The sequence below is a fragment of the Ursus maritimus genome, unplaced genomic scaffold (assembly GCF_017311325.1).
Source record: "Ursus maritimus isolate PB19 unplaced genomic scaffold, ASM1731132v1 scaffold_2, whole genome shotgun sequence".
Taxonomy (NCBI): Eukaryota; Metazoa; Chordata; class Mammalia; order Carnivora; family Ursidae; genus Ursus; species Ursus maritimus.
In genome coordinates, this window is record NW_024424452.1 from 42,003,322 (window position 1) to 42,024,904 (window position 21,583).

At 49.3% G+C, this 21,583-nt stretch overlaps 1 protein-coding gene across 3 annotated transcripts; it reads left to right on the forward strand.

Moving 5' to 3' along the window:
• Positions 1-358: 358 nt before the first annotated feature.
• Positions 359-21,502, forward strand: LOC103672103 (CD48 antigen-like). Of its 3 annotated transcripts, none has more exons than XM_040635845.1 (6): positions 359-480; positions 10,617-10,979; positions 15,312-15,611; positions 17,155-17,262; positions 17,571-17,701; positions 19,855-21,502. In XM_040635845.1, the coding sequence occupies exons 1-6, from the start codon at positions 414-416 to the stop codon at positions 19,963-19,965; spliced, it is 1,080 nt and encodes a 359-aa protein (XP_040491779.1). In that variant the 5' UTR covers positions 359-413; the 3' UTR covers positions 19,966-21,502. The 3 variants fall into 3 exon arrangements, with proteins under 3 accessions (XP_040491779.1, XP_040491781.1, XP_040491780.1); XM_040635847.1 differs by having other exon boundaries at positions 17,621-17,701; XM_040635846.1 differs by having other exon boundaries at positions 15,363-15,611.
• The last annotated feature ends 81 nt before the right edge of the window (positions 21,503-21,583 follow it).

Consider the following 21,583-nt stretch of genomic DNA (forward strand, 5'->3'; position numbering starts at 1 on the left):
AAGTAGCAGGTGCACTAGATGTCCCTGCACAGAGAAGCACCGGAAAATGGATTATAAATCCCATGAAAATCAAGGATCCTGACATCATTGCATAGTTTCTAGGGGGTCCAATCATTTGGGGAAACATTAGCATATCCCTTCAAAGTTATTTCAAGTTCAATGAGCCTTATTCTTCTGTATCATTTTCTGTTTTCCAAATTTTTGTATAATCAGCATGGATTATTTTCATCAGAAAAGCCCTTATTTTTCAAATCTATTTGCTGTTGCTGATCAAGCCGTCTGAGTCCAGACAGTTGGCTGATTATCAAAGAAGAGGAGGGGCCTGGGTGTTAAGGGGGCAGAGGGAGGGGGCGGAAGGAGGGGAGGAGCAGGACAGGAAGGGGAGGAGCCCGTGTGGTCTGGGTCCCACAGTTATGGTTTCCCTGTGGGACAGCCGGTTCTCTGGCCAGACCTTGATGCTCCAGGTCAGCCTCTTCCTGGGTGAGTGGCAGATCAGTTGGCGGGGGAGGCTCTGGGGTGGGTGAGGATGGGGGGTGGGGGGCCAAGAAGCAAGTGTGAGGGAGGCAGGTGGGCAGCAGTGGGCTTGCTGGTATCAACATCCTGATTTCTCCAGAGTCTTGAAGGGTTGAGGAGAGAAGGGGGACTAGGGTCTGTCTGGGACGCCCTCAAACTCCCCGGGATGGGGAAACCACCTCAAACCTCTCTAAGGAAAGGCAGGTATTCGCCCTGCTCCGGGGGCCGAGGCTGAGATCATCAGTGGCTCAGGGTCTCACTTTCCAGAGTCCGGCTTTGTTCCCGGAGCTGTATCTGCAATCTCAGCCCCATGTGTGCACCCCCTCCCCACCCCCCAGCCTGCCTGTGTCCTGGCTCCCAGCTGAGGAGGGCGTGTAAGTGGGTGAGGGGGCCAGGACGGCCACCCATGGCCCCCGTATTCGGGACAGCTGGGCTGTGACACCATCTATGGGGAGGGCAGGATAAGGGGAACTTCCCTTCTTATCTGCCTGTGATCTTTCTGCGTGGTTAGAGCTGTTTTTAGTCTCTTGTGGGGGAGGGGGCCCCTGCAGGCGGCCTCATGTGAACCAGGCTTCCACTTGGTGGCCTGGACCCGCCCTTGTCCCCACAGCTCCTCACGGTGCAGAGAGGGCCTGGGCTCTGCAGTCAGACCCACTGGTCACTCATTCTGCTTCTGCCCCAAGTTGGCTCTAAGATTCTGGTCGTGGCAGCAGAGAGATCGCACACTCTCCTGTGCTCCCTCCCCCTCTCGCTCCACACAGGGGTGGACACCGAGGGAACCTTTACAAAAGCTCAGGTCCCCCCGCACATCAGTGAGAGAAGTAGGGCCACCATCGTCGCTACACAAGCAAAGAGCGTGAGCTCAGTTCATGCCGAGAAGAGTCAGATCAGGTGCACGAGCACCTGGTCACCGTATTTGCCTGTCAAATGATCACACTTGTGTGTGTTGTGTTGGAGTTCCGAGTGCAGTGACAGGGGTGGGACAGCCTCTCTCCTGTCTCCCTGGCAGCTGCTTAAGGAGGAGAAACTCCGGGCAGTCGTGTGACCTGTCAGAGACCATGAACCATTTTACACGCTGCCCCCTGAGCGTCCTCCCCCATCTGAATCTCTTTCCTCTTCTACCCATAAATGCTGGGGCTCCTGACCCGGGTCCCAGAGCCTGTAGGGGAGGAGTGAGCCAGCAGGGAGTCCAGCTGGGGTTCTTCTTGGAGAAGCAGCTGCATCCAGGCTGCTCTTCTGTCCCCAGAGCTCTGTCTCTGTTGTGCCCGCACAGCGTCTGTCCCTAATCTCAGAGATCTGTGAGCGTGGCAGCGTGAGGACGGCCCCGGAAGCCACCTGTGCCCCCAGCAGACCTGGGTGTGTGCTCTGGGCTGCCCAGCAACCACAGGGGCCGGACGTGCTCCGGAGAAGGTGACAGGTGTCCCTGCCTCGGCCACGGGGACATCACGTTACCTGTTCCTGCAGCCAGGCTGCCTGGCGTCCCCCGTGCTGGGGAAGGACAGGGGCGTGGCTGGGGCCAGGTGGGTCTCCCAGGGATGTCCTTTCTGTCCTTCAACTCTGACACATAAGACGCTTTCCTGGGAACACGACGTGAGTCCAGCAGACTTGGGCAGGGCCAGCTCGTGATGAACTAGTTTTTATCAAGAGTCAAAGTTGACTGAACAAATTTGCTACTGTCCTTTATTTCAAAGAATAATTTTTAGGGCTTCTGGGGGCTCAGTTGGGAGAACATCTGATTCTTGATATCAGGTCTTGGTCTCAGGACTGTGAGTTCAAGCCCTATGTGAGTGTGTAGCCTATTTTAAAAAAGAAATAAAAGGATCTGGGTGCCTTGGTGGCTCAGTTGGTTAAGTAGCTAACCTTGGCTCAGGTCATGATCTTGGGGTCCTGGGATTAAGCCCACTTTGGGCTCCACACTCAGTGGGGAGTCCGCTTCTCCTTCTTGCTCTGTCCCTCCACCTCCTTTTGCACTCTCTCTCAAATAAGTTAATAAAATATTTAAAAAATAAAAGGATAATATTGAAAACAACCGAAGGACATGGCATCACATCCTCATATTTAAGTGCAGTTCTCTGTAAGTCTGTGAGGGGAAAGGTCTTGGACGTATATTTGCACGTTTCCTCAAGGCGGGACACAGGACTGTTGGCAGAAACCACCAGAATGCAGAGCCCTTCCCAGCCTTTCATGGGATCGGATTTGGTCCTTTTCCGTGTGTCCTGTGAGTTCCAGGAGGGCACTTGGAGCGTGAACACCAGGAACACGGATCCTGTAAGGATTGTGGCACCAACGTCTCTCCAGTGGTTTTTCTCCGTCTTCCTGTGACTGGAACTCCATCTCCTTCTCAGAGTGAAGAGTCTCTTCTGTAGTCTGTGAGATGTCCCTTCCTAAATTGCTTAAGTATCAGTCAGACAGACAGAGAGACAGGAGTGGGGCAGCTGGCAGACCCACAGGTGCGCACGTCACCTGCCGCGCTGGGTGAGCTCCTGCCTCCGTCTACACTACACGGTTGGTCTCCGGAAATTCCCTCCCTCCCAGCTTTTCCTGAAGCCCGGCCACTTGTCTTCTCTTGGATCATGGAGCTCCCTGTTCAAGACCCAGCATCGCTGTGCGGAAACCTGCTGTCTCCTACCCTAAGGTGTTTTGTCTGAAAGATAAAATCCTGACTCAGTGGCACCTGGGTACACGCAGGATCTCGTCTCTGCAACCCTTCACCGCCTGCCCCAAAAACCTAACCGCCTAAAAGATGAAATTAAAAATCAGCAAATAACTGATGTGGGAAACAAAGGAAGAAGAAAAATTATTAAATTTCCTTATTACCTACAGCCCATTGACAAGTCCTTGGAACAGGCCGAGGGACCTTCCTGTAGGGACTCAGCTGCCTCATGTTGAACTTTGCTAAGGGCAAAAGGCAACCTTAGCCCAACCCCCAGGACCCTGTGAAGCTATTTTAACATAATAGAGCTTCCTTTGGAAACTTCCTTTATCTCTACCCCCCAAGATGCATGTTGGCAATCATCCCCCAAGCACATGACCCATTGATATATATCTGAAGGGTCTCATGACTAAGGTTTTATTAGACGGTAATAAATGACCTTTTCCCAATAATAGCTCGCCCCCTCAGTGTCCTGGAAACCTTGCTTCCAAATTCCTTAGAGACATGTGCTATCCCTAGCCCCTCCCAACTTGAAAGTATATAATCAGCCCCAGTGCAGCTCTCTCTGCCCACAGGTCCTGTTCCTGAGCTTTAATAAAACCACTGTTCTGCACCAAAGACGTCTTAAGAATTCTTTCTTGGCCATTGGTTTTGAATCCTAATGCCTTTCCTAGATCATAACCACATACAAAGGAACTGGAACAAACAATGACTTTACTGAACTTACACGAATGTATTGAAACCTTAGGAGAAATGGAGCACTTTCTAGGCAGTGTCATCTGCCGCTAGGACTCCGGAGGAGGAAGAGCGTCTGAGCGGGTAGGTGTCTGCTCTGTGAACAGCTCACCGCTGCGTGTCTTCGTCGCCCCCAGACCCGCCACACTACGGCTGGCCCTGGGTGGGGTTCTTTTTCCCACGCTAGGCAACTTTGTGACTTTCGAGTCCCCAGCTGGGTGTCCTAGAGTCTCAGGCAGTCCTGACGCTGTCTCCCTGCAGCTCAGGTCAGCCCCAAGGGGTAGGGTTCAAGGCCACCGCACCTGTGTCTCCACTCGGACGCCAGGCAAGCTGTGGTCTGTGCCTCTGAGCACCTGCTGTCCCTCACAGGTTCCCATTGATGTAGTTTTGGAATGTTGGTGGGGTCTGGGGCCCTACGGCCAATAAAGAATTCTTGAGAGATCTTTGGTACAAAAAGGTTGTTTTATTAAAGCACGGGGTCAGGAACCAGGGGCAGAAAGGGCTGCTGCCCCTGGATTTCGAGGAGCAACTATTTATATACTTTGGGGGTTGGAGGAAGTAAAGATAAGGGAAGTTCCAAAAGGACTGTCATTTGCTGAACAAGACTCACAGGGTCCAGGTGGCCTTTTTATCGTCAAACCCAGGTTAGTTTTCACCTAGCAAGACCTTAACATTAAAACAGTTGGGAGCTTCCTGCCTCCAGGATTGTCAATGGGCAGCAGGCTATAAGGACATTTACTTTTATTTACATTTCCCTCTGCCTTTGTTCCCCACATCATTCCCCCCTGAACAATTTTGACCCTTAAATCTTTAAGGATGCTGAGGTGGAGGAACTTATCTTCTGTAACTTCGTCCTGTTGAATAGAGGCATAGAGATGTCCCTACCTATGGGTCCACATTGGTCAGTTGGGGGAATTTATATATGAGTCACCAAAGTCAGAGGCAGCGAATCCAAGCTAGACAACGCATCCGAACCTCGCTGAGTCAAAGGGATCGTCTCTGGGCTGGAAGCTATGGTAGCGAAGGAGCCTCGGCACCAGGAAAAGACAACAAAATGAGGTTAATGCTATAATGAGAAAGAGAAGCCTGAATAAAAAGACCTTTGATAGCTAACTAAAATTTTCTTCCAGTCCTTTATTGTCATTTGAAGAGAAATTTGAGGTTTTCCGCAGGTTCGTGGGAATAATAAGAAGGCATGTTAATTTACTCATTGGTTTCCTGTGACGGGGATGCAGGTTTTATTCTGATCTATGAGCCCACGGAGAGCGCCCCTCTATTTTTACTGCCGCAGGACTGCATAATACGACCCGCTAGGGACCCTTCCATTTTGGAGTTAAATCCCTTGCTGTGTTAGACTTCCAAACCTTTAAATAAACGAATTATCTGGGGTTTATATGGAGTGGGTTGCTACTGACAGATCGGGTTTAGGGAGGATAAGTTTTGCCTATTTATTTAGAGGTTTATGAATTAACCTGGCCTTAAGTGAATAATTAAACAGAGTGTTATAGTCTCCATCTATTGATAGGTCTACAGTGAGAAAAAGTTTTTCATAAAGTAACTCAAAGAGACTTAACCTTATTGGTTGTTTTGGGGGCAACCCTTCTCATCCTGAGAAGCCCAGCTGTAAAATAGTAATCTGGTTTTCTTGAGTCTCCATTCCTGAAATCTAATATCTACAAAGATGTGTTACTGAAACATTTCTTTCTATAATAACCCTCATTTTTACTTTATTTTCTAAAGATTTTGTTTACTTATTAGAGAGAGAGAGAGAGAGAGAGCACACAAGCAGGGGGAGTGGAGAGGGGGAGAGAAAAGCAGGCTCCCTGCTGAGCAGAGAGCCCGACATGGGGACTCGATCTCAGGACCCTGGGAACATGACCTGAGCTGAATGTAGTTGCTTACGTGACTGAGCCACCCAGGCATTCCAGTAATGCTCATTTTAAATCAGAGATCACCAAATTGGGACTAATTCATTTGTAAAACAAGTCCAATTTTAACAAACGTGGCTTAATTATTTGTATAAGCTCAGCAAGAATAGCGATTGATCATATAGATCTTCTAGAATCTTCTTTGTTGGAACTTATTATAAGGAATCTCTAGGTAGAACTTTCAGTAGCCTCTCCAGACCAGAAGTCAGACCAAGTGTTTGCCGTCAGACGTGCCTGTGATACCTGTAGATGTGGGTGGATTCCTCTTCAGGAGGTCCCCAACATATTCTGAGGTTCCTGCACCTGCCACAGTGACATTCTTTACTCACCTGGTGAGGCTGCTGGGAGCTCTGTAAGAAAGGTTTCGATGGGGGAAACAATGGCAAAAGAAATGTAACTTAAAATCTTACAGCTTGCAGTCCACTGATAGATCCCTGAAACATATGGAGCGTGACCTTCCTCGATTAACTTGTGGCTTCCTCAGGGCCTTCATGTTTAAAGGAAACATTATCTTGGTAGCAGCCTGCCCCTCAAGGTTCTTTGAAAGCCTTGCTTCCAGATTCCTTGGAGACTTGCACTATCCCTAACCCCCACTGACTAAAGAGCATACAGTCAGTCACTCCTCACAATCCCAGTACAGCTCTTTCGCCCCACAGGTCTTGTCCTGGGAGCAAGGAAGGGGTGAGGGTACAGGCAGGAGAGATAGGAGGCTCCTGACTCCCCTGAAGAGGATCACACAGGGGGCTACATGACCAGGCTCACAGAAACTCCAGATGTGGAGAAATGCTGAGGTGTATGAAACCAGAGATAAGGGAACGTAAGGAGACCACCTCGTTATGTCTTAAATGTCAGAGATGAGATGGCCCTACGACAGTTACAGCTGGACCACAGAAAATGACCAAACTTCAAAGAACAAGTAAACATGTTTCTATCCATGCTTGAGATGTCAAATTTCAGTTTCCTGGTCTGTTCTCAATAAAAGACTGTGACAGTCCACAGTGGAAACCCATCCGAGACCCTTCTCACTTTAGAGAGCTTCTTCTTTCCTCTCTGCTCTCACCTTCACTTAACAAATGTTCACTTCCCTCACCTTTTTGTGTCCACGAGGTTCATCCTTTGACCTTGCGAGACAAGAATGCTGACATCCTGCAACAGTATCAGGCCAATGTTTCCAAGGGGCTCTATTGGCTTCATGCTTCATAACGTCAACCTTAGTTCCTTAAAGCTGTTTGGTCATATCTGAGTCTATGCATGTCTCTCAAATATGACATTCCAGCCAAAACGTTAGTAAAATAACCAGTGTTTCCAATGGTGTCCTGTTACAAGGAGGACAGATTCATACTGAACTTATGCAAACCACTATAATTGCCATGGAAGAAAGAATACTTATTGAGACCTTTTGAATTTCAGAGGGTTCAGGTAGAGAGAAAAGTTAAAGGCATCAATTTGTTCACAGAGGAATACTTTAGAATTATTTCTGTATATCATTGATGTCTAAGAGAAAGTTTCCTTAATCTGGAAGAGCAAACATTAGAGAACCAGCAACGTTTTAAACAAGAGTCACAAACTGTAGTCTTCCTCAGTTTATTTAGTCCCATGTCACTAATTCTTGTTCAGTTTGAATGCAGCTTTTTAAAGTTAGTTCTAGAAATTCTTACCCATTTTAGTTTTATGATTTTGAAGATACCAAAAACCTATATTTGTCAAAAGCTCTTTTTGTTAATTTTAGCCATTCTGACTGGTGTTAGGTGGGATCTCACTGTGGTTTTGATTTTTGTTTCCTTGATGTTGAGTGATATGGAGCATTTCTTCATGTGTCTGTTGGCCGTTTGTATGTCGTCTTTGGAGAGATGGCTGTTCATGTCTCTTGCCCATTTCTTGACTGGATTATTTGTTTTTTGGTGTTGGGTTTTATAAGTTCTTTATAGATTTTGGATACTAGCCCATTATCTGATAGGACATTTGCAAATATCTTCTCCAATTCTGCAGGTTGTATTTTGGTTTTGTTGACTGTTTCCTTTGCTGTGCAAAAGCTTTTTATCTTGATGAAGCCCCGATAGATCATCTTCACTTCTGTTTCCTTTGTCTTTGAAGATGAGTCGAGCAGGAACTTGCTGCAGCCAGGGTCAAAGAGGTTGCTGCCTGTGTTCTCCTCTAGGATTTTGATGGAGTCCTGTCTCACATTTACATCTTTCACCCATTTTGAGTTTACATTTGTGTATGGTGTAAGAAAATGGTCCAGTTTCATTCTTCTACATGTGGCTTCAACAATTCACCATTTGTTGAAGAGACTGTCTTTTTTCCCATGGGATATTCTTTCTTGCTTTGTCAAAGATTACTTGACCATAGTGTTGAGGGTCCATTTCTGGGTTCTCTATTCTGTTTCATTGATCCACATGTCTGTTTTTGTGCCAGTACCATACTGCCTAGATGATTACAGCTTTGTAACACAGATTGAAGTCTGGAATTGTGATGCCACCACCTTTGGTTTTCTTTTTCAACATTCCTGTATTTGGGGTCTTTTCTGTCCATACAAATTTTAGGATTATTTATTCCAGCTCTGTGAAAAATGTAGATGGTATTTTGATAGGGATTGCATTGAATGTGTAGATTGTTCTGGGTAGCATAGACATTTTCACAATATTTGTTTTTCCAATCCATGAGCATGGAATGTTTTTCCATTTCTTTGTGTCTTTCTCAATTTCCTGCATCAGTGTTTTGTAGTTTTTGGAGTACAGATCCTTTACCTCTTTGGTTAGGTTTATTCCTAGGTATCTTATGGCTTTTGGTGAAATTGTAAATGGGATTCATTCCTTAGTTTCTCTTTCTTCTGTCTCATTGTTAGTGTATAGAAATGCAACTGATTTCTGTTTATTAATTTGATATCCTGCCATTTTTCTGGCTTCCTGTATGAGATCTAGCAATTTTGGAGTACAGTCTTTTGGATTTTCCACATAGAGTATCATGTCATCTGCAAAGAGTGAGAGTTTGACTTCTTTTCTGCTGATTTGGATGTCTTTTATTTCTTTTTGTTGTCTGATTGCTGAGGTTAGGACTTCTAGTACTATGTTGAACAGCAGTGGTGAGAGTGGATGTCTCTGTTGTATTCCTGACCTTAGGGGAAAAGTTCTCAGTTTTTCCTCATTGAGAATGATATTTCCGGTGGGCTTTTCATATATGGCTTTTATGATATTGAGGTATGTTCCCTCTATCCCTATGCCGTAAAGAGTTTTAATCAAGAACGGATGCTGTATTTTGTCAAATGCTTTCTCTGCATCCATTGAGAGGATCATATGGTTCTAATCCTTTCTTTTATTAATGTGGTGTAACACATTAATTGATTTGTGGATGTTGAACCACCATTGCATCCCAGGAATAAATCCCACTTGGTCGCGGTGAATAATCCTTTTAATGTACTGTTGGCTAGTACTACTGGCTAGTATCGTGTTGAGAATTTTGGCAACCATGTTCATCAGGGATATTGGTCTATAATTCTTTTTGGTGGGGTCTTTTTCTAGTTTTGGGATCAAGGTAATGCTGGTCTCATAGAATGAGTTTGGAAGTTTTCTTTCCATTTCTGTTTTCTGAAACAGCTTTAGAAGAATCGGTATTAGTTCTTTAGATGTTTGGTAGACTTCCCCTGGGAAGCCATCTGGCCTTGGACTCTTGTGTGTGGGGAGATTTTTGATTCCTGCTTCAATTTCCTTGCTGGTTATGGGTCTGTTCAGGTTTTCTGTGTCTTCCCATTTCAGTTTTGGTAGTTTATAAGTTTCTAGGAATGCATCCATTTCTTCCAGATTGCCTAATTTGTTGGAATATAGTTGCTCATAATATGTTCTTATAATTGTTTGTATTTCCTTGGTGTTGGTTGTGATCTCTCCTCTTTCGTTCATGATTTTATTTATTTGGGTCCTTTCTCTTTTCTTTTTGATAAGTCTGGCTAGGGGTTAATCAAACTTATTAATTCTTTCAAAGAAATGGCTCCTAGTTTCATTGATCTGTTCTGCTGTTATTTTGGTTTCTATTTCATTGATTTCTGCTCTAATCTTTATTATTTCTCTTCTCCTGCTGCATTTAGGCTTTACTTGCTGTTCTTTCTCCAGCTCCTTTAGGTGTAAGGTTAGGTTCTGTATTTGAGATCTTTCTTGTTTCTTGAGAAAGGCTTGTATTGCTATATACTTCCCTCTTAGGACCGCCTTTGCTGCATCCCAAAGGTTTTGAACTGTCACGTTTCCATTTTCATTTATTTCCATGAATTTTTATTTTATTTTATTTATTTTCTTAAAGATTTTTATTTATTTATTTGACAGAGAGAGAGAGACAGCGAGAGAGGGAACACAACCAGGGGGAGTGGGAGAGGAAGAAGCAGGCTCCCAGCAGAGGAGTCAGACACGGGGCTCGATCCCAGAATGCCGAGATCATGCCCTGAGCCTAAGGCAGACGCTTAACGACTGCGCCACCCAGGCGCCCCTCCATGAATTTTTAAAATTCTTCTTTAATTTTCTGGTTGATGCATTCATTCTTTAGTAGGATGCTCTTTAACCTCCATGTATTTGTGTTCCTTCCAAGTTTTCTCTTGTGATTGAGTTCAAGTTTTAAAGCACTGTGCGTGACCCAAGGCTGTGTGCTCTAGGCAAGGCCAATATCTAAGCAAGCAGCTCTGCAGCTTGGCCTCCTCTTCTGTGAAACGGAGCGGCTCCTCTGCTTACAAACACGCCTGTGATGTGATGGGACCGCAGGTCCTACAGCAGCGTCATGCTTGTTCCCTTCTCTCTTCCCCATTGTAGCTATTCCCTCAACAAGCGTCCAGTCTGTGGACAACCTCAGCACCTCCTGCACCCTGGAAAGGATCGTGGGGGCGTCTGTCCAGCTGCAGCTGACCTCCTCCTTGTACCCGAACATCCGAGAGATAGAGTGGAGTTGGCATTCTGAGCCTGAAAAAGAAGAGATCCTGGTGTCCTGGAAACCCAATGCCACTGGTCCTGACTGGTATGAGCTGGAGGAAAAATTCAGGAGTAGCCTCTCCCTGACAGAGATGGCAGTTTTGAGCATCAGGAATCTCACTATGGAAATGAGTGGATGGTATACAGCAAAGGTCAAATTCCGCACAGGAAAATCCCAGAAGGAAGTCTTCAGACTCTGTGTGTATGGTAAGGTGAGCCCGTCAGGAACTCCAACAATCTCTTTATCTCAAGTATGTGGACTAAACAGATTTAAAAAAACCCTATCTTCTTTAGGAGTATTTGCAACTCTTTTGATGCCCTAACCCTAAAAGCTAAATTCTAAAGATGTCATCTTAGGAAAAAGTAGCTAAAATGTCTTAAAAAGTATAAAAAACACATGAAATGGGGGAAGGGCAGGAAGTCATCCGAAAGGATAACAAAAAACTATCTTCAATTGCAAATTATTTCAAAATTGATTATTAAACATACAAAATTATATCAGAAAGTTTCTTAACCAGTTGTTTCAAAAACTAATTTAAAAACTCGTACGTGACCCAAAAAGCTGGCAGAAACAAAACAAGAAACCAGACATCAGAACAGTGAGCAGCAACCCCAGGAGGGAGACCGAGGGTTAGAACTCCACATTGGGTAAAACCCTTTCCACCACTTGCCCTGCACTCCTGCCAGGAGGACCGTGGGACTCAGTCACGTCCTAGACCAAGTGGAGGACACAGAAGGAGACCCAGGCCTGGCTCCTGGAGCTCCCGGGCCAGCAAGGACCCCCCACCCCCAGGAGCAGACACCCGGGCAGACAGTGCAGGGGGAGCAGGACAAAGGGGAGAGGAGCAGAGCCTGGGGTGTCTGCCTGCCTGAGCTCTCTCCCATCCGTCCCCTGTTCCGGGCATCATGGCGGCCTCCTCACAGGCTTCCCTGCGCCCGGTCTTCCCCTCCAGATCCCCCTCTACCTTACTGCTCTGTGGAGCTTTCAGAAATGCAGGCCCCTCCTGTCCTTTCCCTACCTACAGCTAACCCGCTCCCACCCCCGCTCCCCACAGGATCCATGGCACTCAGGAGAGAAGTCTCACCCGCTCGGGATCTGGTCCCTGGCTATCTGTCCAGCCTCGTTTCCAACATTGTCCCCTCATGCCCTGTTCCACCTGCGCTGCCCTTCACTGCACCTGCTGCCCGCTCTTCCCTCCTTCCCGGATGCTGGGGCGGCCCGGGGGTACCCATCTCTCACCTTCTCCTGCATCGTGGACAAATGCTCCTGTTTCCAGTCCTTTCCTGGACCATCTTTCTCAGCCTTGCCCTGGAGTGAATGGGTGTGGTCTACTCTCCACCTGCCAGCCCCATTCCCGGCCCCGCCCTCTGTGGCACCTGCCGGCCGTTCTACACGGCTCCCAGCAGGCATTGAGCAGGTGTCCTTCAACTGGGTAGATGTCAGCAATACGTAAAGGAAACCTACAGAAACACCTAAAGTTTCTCGGAGTTTTGATTCTTCAAGCCTGACTCATTCCTTCACCTGTTGAAAAGAGCCTATAACAAACACTCATATAAACCAACTGCTGAGCAAATTCATTCCCAAAAGCAGAAGCTTTCTAAATGCCTGCGTGTGCTTTCTAACACTTTGTAACACACATTCCGTTTGATTTTGTATTTAAATTATTACCTGTTAATTAATTCCATTATTTTAAAGAAGCTACTTAAAAGGATCATTTCCCCTAGTCACATGTGCAGTGAGTTTTGGGAAGGGTTGCAAGTTGGTGTTTTTATTAATCCCCTGATCAGGGGTTGGCAGACTATAGCCATTGGTCAAATATAGCACATGTGTGTTTTTGTAAGTAAAGTTTTATTGGAACACAGCCACATCTCTACATTTTTATGTGTATTTGGCTGCCTTCTCCCTATAGTGGCCAAGTTATGTATTTGTGACCAAGACCATATGGCCAGTTACACCATAAATATGTACTGTCTGACCCTTTCCAGTAAAGCTGTCCATCCCGCCCTGGATGACACTGCTGACACAGGGGATCGTGTAACTCTGTGGGTTCTCCTGGGGATTAGAGAAGGTGATGGAAAGCCCGTGCAGCTGTGCCTGGGAGTCCGCACCTGCTCCGTAAATGGGAACGACTTCTTCTTCCCTCTGCTGCTGGAGTAAATTCCACTAATGAATTTCCTGGTTACACGGTCCTTGTATTCCTACAATAAATGCAACGTGATCATGAGGTATCATGTGATTTTATTTGCTGATATTTACTTTAGGAAGTTAAGGTCTCTGCGTGTGACTGACTGTAACCCGTGGGTTAGCAGGTGTTGTCCTGTGTTGGGTGTGGGATTCTCCTTGTCTGACGTGAGTGGTAAAGCCGAGCTATGCTTTCATGACCTGACAAACCCTCCACCTTTCCGAAGCTGGAACACTGTCCGTAACACAGGACTGTTGTTTTCCCTGGTCATGGACAGTGCTCACGCCCCGAACTGTGTGTCCTTCATGCTCTTGATGACATCCGACCTCTGGCCACCTTCCTAATTTTTTCAAAGTCGGTGCGTATATCCAGGTTTCTCGCATCTTCTTACTAGAATTTTGATCACTTCATGTTCCTAGAAAGGCATGATTTCACCCACGTTTTAAAATCTCTTACTGTGTTTCGTACATAGAGTTTCCCTGTAATTTGCAGTGTTGGTTCTTACCTGTATTTACGCCTTGATCCTCTTTCCTAATGACAATTGGTAGAACGTCAGCTTTTTGTTCAGACCTCAGGATTTTGCTTTTTGATTGGTCTATGTTTTTAATCGACTTCTGATTTTGCTGATGAAATCCCCTTCCTTGTTGTCATCCGTGCATAGAAGTCAGGACTACGTCTGCCTGCAGCGAGCGTCCAGCTCGGCTCTCAGAGCTGCGGCAGGTGGGTTAGTGATCTCTGCAAAGGAACTCAGGCGATGGCAGTTGCTGGGGTTGGGTCGTCTGCTCAGCACGGTCCCCGGGCTCCCAGGCTCCCCATCTTTCTGCTCCACCATCCTGGACACGGGGTCTTGACCTCCTGCGTCTTCCTCATGGTCGCAGACGGCTGTGGCTGCAGACAGCAGTGCACAAGGGAGATTGCCAGCGAGAGAAGGACGAAGGGCGAAGTCTCTGTTGTCGTGAGGCTCTGTCTGCCAGGACTGAAGACCCTTCCTCCTGTCCCGCATGGGTCCCCTACCTCAGTGCTCAGCCCCAGGGCAGCTGTAGGAAAGCCTGGACCCCACCCCTGAGCTCTCCAGGGTGCGAGCAGGTGCGGCCAGGACAGACGGCCGTGCAGCTGGGTGTGCAGGGAGCTGCCTACCAGGCTGGCCAGTGGCTGTCCGTGTCATGGGTGACCCGGGCTCCTGCCTCCCCTCTCGTCTGTGTGGGCCTGTCCCCAGAGGGAAAGACTCCTCTGCAGGAAGCCTGCATTGGGTCATTGACCCCAGGATTCCCAGCAGAGTTTTCGTTTGGATTTTCTGGTTTGCTTTCTGACATTTCCCCATCTCCAGTCTCTGTTGTTAGGTCTGTAGGAATTTAAACTCTCTCTGTGGCTGCTTAGTGTTTTCTAGGTGAACCTGGATTCGCTCTGCAGTGACTGTTGTCACACCTGCCATCACGTAGTTGACATGTACCTTTGGATGGTTTTCCTTCTCTGTCTCTTCAGTCTCTCTGTGTCATTAGGTGATGGGACGAGCACGCGGTGGCAGGACCAGAATCCGAGTCCTGGGTTGTAACAGGGGGACGTCATGCCCGCAGGTGATGTTCAGGTCTACACAGACGCGCCTGCTCCTGACGTTTCCTGTTCTCGACTCACCCTTGTTCGTATCTTCTTGCCTTGGGCTGGATTGGTAGAGTTTTCATCAATCTAAACATCTCTAGAATGTTGGAAGTTTTAACCCCTTGTACTTTCATCTTATTGGATACTAAACTTAAATATTTATTTCAACATTTAAAGATAATCAGTATTTCTCTTTAAATAAAATGTGAACGTCTAATATGTTTTCCCACTGTATTCTCAACTCCTTTCATGTTGTGTTTATTGTATCTGTGAGAATAGATACAATTATTATCATATGTATAATCATCATGTGTATATATAATTATAGAATTACTGGGGCACCAGGGTGGCTCAGTGGTTAAGCATCCGACTCTTGGTTTCTGCTCAGGTCATGATCTCATGCATGAGACTGAGCCCTGCCTTGGTCTCTGCACTCAGCATGGAGTCTGCTGGAGATCCTTCTCCTCGCTTGTGCTCACCTGCTTTCTCTCTCAAATAAGTAAATAAAATAAATCTTTTTAAAAAAGGAATTATCATATCGATCATGATTACTGGGTTTTGTAGACATAACTGAGCATGGAAGGGCCTCAGCCCTCTGCCCTGGGCTGGGAGTCAGAACCCCTGGGCCAGGGGCAGTAGGTCCCTTCCCAGGCCCATAGTTAGGAACCCCCACAGCTGGGTCACTTGGCAAACGTGCTGATCCCCTTGTGTGTCCTCCAATGCTGAATCTCAGTTTCTCTTTTGTCTCCTCCTCCCCCAGAGCCCATCCCCCACCCCCAGATTGTGATTCATTCATCTTCCAACCATGCAGGCTGGTGCAATGTCAGCCTGGAGTGTGGGATCCCAGGAGCCACAGAGAACCTGACAGTGACCTGGCTGAGTGAGGGGCTCCCCAGGGAGCTGGAGCAGAGAAGGGCTCTTGGGCCAGCCCCCAGCTCCAGGAATCTAAGCCTGAGCCTTCCCCTGAGCCAGCTGAATGGCTCCCTCACCTGTTGTGTCAGCAACCCCGTGGACGAGAAGAATGCAACCTTACTCCTGCAGAGCGTCTGTCTGTGGAGGGGTGAGTGGGACCTCTGGGAAGGGCTGGCCGAGAACAGGGCAGGGCACGACTGGGGGACTCAGGGAAATCACTGGGACAGAGGAGTACTGGAAGGGGGTCACTATGGGCACCCCAGAGGCAGGTGCATGGCCGCACCCTCATTATGGAAGCTGAACGGGTATGAGGAACAGCTGCGTCTCCCAGGGCATCCCTGTGGGGCTCATCGGGGAGCCGCGGAGGCCGACCTAGTCAGCAGGATGCAGGCAGGGGAGGGGAAGAACTTGAAGACGACAGACTGAGGACCCTGAGGGCACCCCCTCCCCAGCCCTGGAATCTCAAGTCCCAGGACCCCGGATGGTCTGGACGCTCATAGCCCTTTCAGGCTGATAAATGCTGGTTTTTTGCTGTGTGCCAGACACGACCTTTCTTAGGATGGTTACCACCTGTGAGTGCATAAACCACAGTTCAAGCCTCCCCTGAGCTGTGTGAGCCCCTGCGGTCACCACAGCCAGCCACCATCCTTCCGCGTCAGCTGCGGGGTCCCCTTGGCCATGCAGCAAGGGAGTACATACAGTAGTGCGTGGTAGGTAAGGGGGTACTCTACCTTCCCTGGAACCACAGAGCAGGAACAATGCATATAAAGAAGGAGGTTAGTAATCGGTGTGGCTGTCCTGTCTCACCAGGTTCTTCCTGGGCTCTGACGTCCCCCGCAGCTTCTCCTTGCCACGTCCTTACTCAGCCACCCGGCTTTCAACCCTTAACACCGGGCCGAGTGCTCACCACATACGGGGCGGAGGAAAGACGCAGGGAACAGTATGACGAACCCCCACTGAAGGAACCTCCGGGGCCGTGGGGGCATCTCCACTTCCTGGCTGTGTGACTCCGGACAAGTTACTCAGTCTCTGGGGCCTGTCTTTGAGATGGGTGTTAGTGACACCCACTTCATAGGGTGGTTTAAGCTATCAGCACAGCCTGTGACACACGGCTTATCAATACGTAGCCGGTAATGGTTCACGGACGAGGAGGGGTACGTTTGTCGACATGTACGAATTTCTGCATGACGGTGGCGGAAATCGAGGCAAATACAAACTATATGGTTCCCGTACGAAAGGAAGAAAAACAGTGCTTAGTTGCTGCAGGACTCGGGAAAGGCATTGCAGAGAAGGGACCCCCTGAGTTGAGCCTTGAAGTGGGAGCCGTGTTCGTGTGGCAGGCAAACCGAGGGCAGGACGTGCACTGACGTCAGGGGGCCCTGGAACCTTCCGTCCCCTCCCCCTCCTAGACTGGTTCTCTCCCGGGAGTCTGCCAGGGGAGAACAGGGCCAGACTGCAGGGATGGGGGCACCTGCGGCTGCTGGGAGCCTCTGAGGTCTCTGGGCAGAAGCGGCACAGAAAGCCTGGTACAAGGGCCGCTGAGGGGGCCTGGCCAGCAGACAGGAGCCTGTCGGGGCTGCAGCAAGGGTGCGCACTTGGGACACAGGCCCCGAGTCGGGGGCGGGAGGGTCCCGCCTTCTCCCCCGCACCCTCCCCCCAAGGGTGCACCTAACAGCAGCTTTTGATGGCAGGTTCTCAGAGCAAGCGGGTTTGGACAGGTGTCCTGCTCACGGTGCTGACGCTGAGCCTGGCCGGTGGAGTGGTCATCTGGAAAAGGAAGAAAATGCGGTCCAGGAGGGGTAGGTGCTAGCCAGGGCCTGAGCGGTGCTCTCGGGGAAGGCAGTGGACGGGGGACCCGGGAGGGGGCCGGGCTGGCACATGGGGCTCACTGACCTCTCCTGTGAGTCATCTGGGTGGGAGGCTGGGACCACGTGGTACCGAGGGCAAGGGCTGTGTGCACGCCCAGACGGGAGGACTGGTGGGCGGCAAGGATGGGCAGGCGTCTGGGACCTGACCTTTTAGCCCATGGAGTGATGGCTGCCCTACCCTGGGGCTGACGAGGGGTCACCTCAGTTCCATACGCTCTCACTGTGCGTGCTGTGTGCAGGCCAGTCCACTCTGCTGCCCACAGAGCTGGGCTCCGCCGCTCTTCCCCAGGCCCCGCCCACAGAGGAACCTGCTGGGGCCACGAGCCACTGCCCTCCCGATGTGGAGCTCAGTCTCCTAAGACACGCCAAGGTGGGTCCACGGAAATCAAACCAGGTCAACTGACTTGTGCTCGGAGGTCGTGAGCGCTGGCCGGTCCAGGGCACTTAGCTGCCTGTCGGGCTCTGGTCTGGTCCTTGCTGCGGACAGTATGGTTGTTGTGTCTGGAACTGGGCGTGAAGGGTGGAAGCCACCGACAGGGACACCGCGCTCACATGTTCACAATCTCGTCCTCGCCACAACCCAGGGAGATGTGGATGGCGGAGCAGGAGAGGGAAGGAGGCAGGCTCAGTGAGGTGTGTGGCTGACCCGAGGGCACACAGCTTGGCAGGGGAAGGAGCAGGAGAGAAGCCAGGCTGCTCCGGAGGGGCTCACCACCCAGCAGCTCAATGTCAAGCCCTGGGGAGAGGCAGGAGTGTAAGCGACTGCTTGTCATGTGGGACCTGTCATCCATAAAAGACCCAAAGCCGGTAGGAGAGGGGCCGACTAGTGGGGCCGGGAGGCAGGGCAGACCCAAGGTTCTGAGGATCATCAGGAAAGCCCCATCCTCTCCGCCCCCCCGCAATACCCACCCCACCTGCCTGAGATCCTGTCATTAATGCCTCCTTTTGGGGCAAAGACTTTATCGCCCCAGTGTGAGTTGCCCCTGAAAGAACATCTCAGTTGCTCGGCCCCCAGTGAGAAATGGTCACAGATGGCATGACTACACAAGGGGAAGGCCCGGACACGGGAGCAGCCAAGGTGAGGGTGCCTAGAGCGCCACCGGGAAGCAGTGGTTCTCAAACTGAACTCACATCCGAAACACCTGGAGGGCTTGCTGGACCCCCTCCCAGGACTTGTTTCAGTGGGTTCAGGGCAGACCTGAGACCTTGCATTTCGAACACGTTCCCAAGTACGGCCCCACCTTTGGGAACCACTGGACTAAAGTCGAGCAGAAGGAAAGCAAACAGAGCCACTGTCTGCACTCCCAGGAGCAGCCAGTGGCCGGGTCCTCTCCTCTCCTGCCCTTTGACTTTGCCAAAGGGAGACACCTCTTGGTCATTGACCCACAGACCATCAGGACCTTAGAAATCCCCTGGTCCTGTCCCCGCAGTTTATGGTGGTGAAAAGTGGGATCCAGAAGGAGCACTAAGAAGGACTCGGGCAGGAAACCACGGCGGCACCGGGTAGAACGGGGTCTGCTTGCTCTCAGCTGAGTGTGCTGTGCACTGTCCCCAACTGTCTCAGCACCTGGCTCGCTGGAACTTTCCATCTCAGCCCCTCTGAGTTATGTTCCCATCTGACCCAGGCCACAGGGAGCTCCGGACCCAAATCCCGATACCGTCACTGGAGAAGCACAGGATGGGAGCAATGTGTGGCTTTGGGATAAAGAAACAAATCAGGCGACCTCTGACCCAGACCCCCAGCCTTACCCCCTCAGTCTCTCTGCCCCTGGGGAGCTTCCTAGCTGATGAAGAAAATTATTTCCCTCCCAGGACACAGGGAGGCAAGCACAGAAGAGAGATGGGGGTGGCGTGAAGGAGCGAAGGGGCAGAGGCGGGAGAAGTGAGTGTGAGGCTCTCATGCTGACTTCTCCGTCAACCTTACAAAACTACTGTCCGGCGTTCAGTTTCTTCTTTCATAAAATGCAGATTGCAAGAGTAATACCTTTATCTGCTGCTTTGCAGTTTTTCAAAGCACTTTTGCAATGAGAGTAGCCAAGGTGAGTTACAAATTTGTCCAACTAATATTTAACGAGTGTCTACTATATCCCAGAGCCATTCTGATCTGGGACACAGAGGTCAACACAACAACAAAAAATCCTCGGCCTCGGAAAATACACATTCTAGGCTGGGGGAGGGGAGAATAGCAAATAAAATAAATAAGCAAAATGTGAAGTGTTAGGTGATGATACGTGCTCAGGGGAAAATATGGCAGGAAGGGGGCGGGGTGTGGTATTATCAACTAAGGCAGTCAGGGAAGGGAGAGAGTGAGTACAGTGGTGGCCCAGCGGGGGCGGGGGAGGGGGGCCCAGGGGAGAGGACGAAGACTCCGCAGTGTTCAAGAGGGAGGTCTGCACCGAAGCTATGTTTTGGGGTTACTGGGGTTGAGACCCGAAGCGCGTGAAGAGCCGTAGCTTGACTGACCTCTGTGCCTGAGTCTTTGAAGTTGACCACGGGCACCCCTAAACTCTGCTTGAATTGCAGAATGACATGGAGAGGGGCAGCTGTCATCCCCCTAGCCCTGAGTGCCCCCCAACAGTCTGCACCGTCTACGACAAGATTCGGATGAGCCGAGAGCCCCAGGAGGACGCCTAGGTTAACGAAGACATCGGGGCAGTGAAGGGCCTTGGCAAGATCTGGCCCACCCTGCCTTCCACCCAGGGCCCCAGAAATCCCTCCTCAGGTAGACCTAGTACAAGACCCCAGGTCTTCCTGACGTGCCGCCCCCCTCCCATCCAAGGTGTCAGAGCAGCACCACGTGTCCCTGGGCTCCTCACCAAGCTCTTGTCACTTCACAGGTGGTAAGCATCGACTATGCCACCTGAGCACCCAGGATGAGAGGCTGGTCCTTGGGCGGGCAGTCAGATTTCTGACCTGTGACCCACTCACCCCTGGGAGGGGTCACCCGTAGTCAGGCAGGACCTGCAGACGCATGTCTGGGAGCAGAGATGCTGTCCCAGAATCGGGCGGGCTTTGGATGGAGGACCTCTAGGCTGTCACTGCCCAGCCCGGCCCCATGAACAGAAGAGGGAGGGCCCTGGACTATGGGAAAACAAGAGCTGCAGAGAGGAAGTTCAGGGTCAGCTTCAGCACGGAGGGAGGGGCGGAAGGGAAGGAAGTAGTTTTTGAGCTCCATCACCTGCAGGCTTACTGTAAACACCAGAAATGCACTATCTCAAGATCTCTCAAAATTCAAGCAATTTATCAACCTTTTTAAAAATTACCTAATGGGGGTGCCTGGGTGGCTCAGTCGCTGAGCGTCTGCCTTTGGCTCAGGGCGTGGTCCCGGAGTTCTGGGATCGAGCCCCACGTCAGGCTCTTCCGCTGGGAGCCTGCTTCTTCCTCTCGCACTCCCCCTGCTTGTGTTCCCTCTCTCGCTGGCTGTCTCTCTCTCTGTCAGATGAATTAAAAAAAAATTACCTAATGTACATAAATTGCAAGAAAGCCAAAGGCACATCTCCTTGACATTATATTTCATCAGTTGCAAATGGGATCCTGTTGCAAATGGGATCCCATTCCCGTTGTATCTTCTCATGAGTTGTTACAGTAACACATACATAACACGTATTGTCACATCGCTTAATTTCTCTACCGTTTGAAATAGTTTTTCATTCGACCCCTTTGAATTTCTGGGCAAAGAACCATATTATTGACAAATAATTAGATTTTTTTCCTTCTTTCTTTCAATTTTTATGCTTCATTCTTGCCCTGCGTCTTGGTGCTGAAGGCTGGCGAACACCTCGCAGACCGTGTTTAGTAAGAGTGATTCTGAACCTAGTCTTGTTTAGTTCCTTACCGGGAGTGCTCCTAGGGTGCCCTGTTCAGCATGATGTTTACGGTTAAGGCATAGGAGGCAAGTCCACAAAGTATGTTCTTATTGCTATTTTATCAAGAATTTTACCATGAATAAAATGTTAAACTTTATTCTTTTCCTTTTATCATCTGTGATGATGACATCTGTTTTTCCTGTTTTTCCTCTATGAATAATGCACTAATACATTTCCTCCTATTGAACTATTTTTGTGCTAAGGGAATAAATCCCAGTTGATGTATTATTCTCTTAATGTGCTACTGTATGGTAACGTTTTGAGTTGGGATTTTGCATCATTATTCATAAATGAAATTCTCCTGTTTTTTTTTGTGCTTTACTTTGTCACTTTGGTATTTGTATTATGCTTATTAGAGGTTCCTTCTGTCTCCACTTCTTGTAATA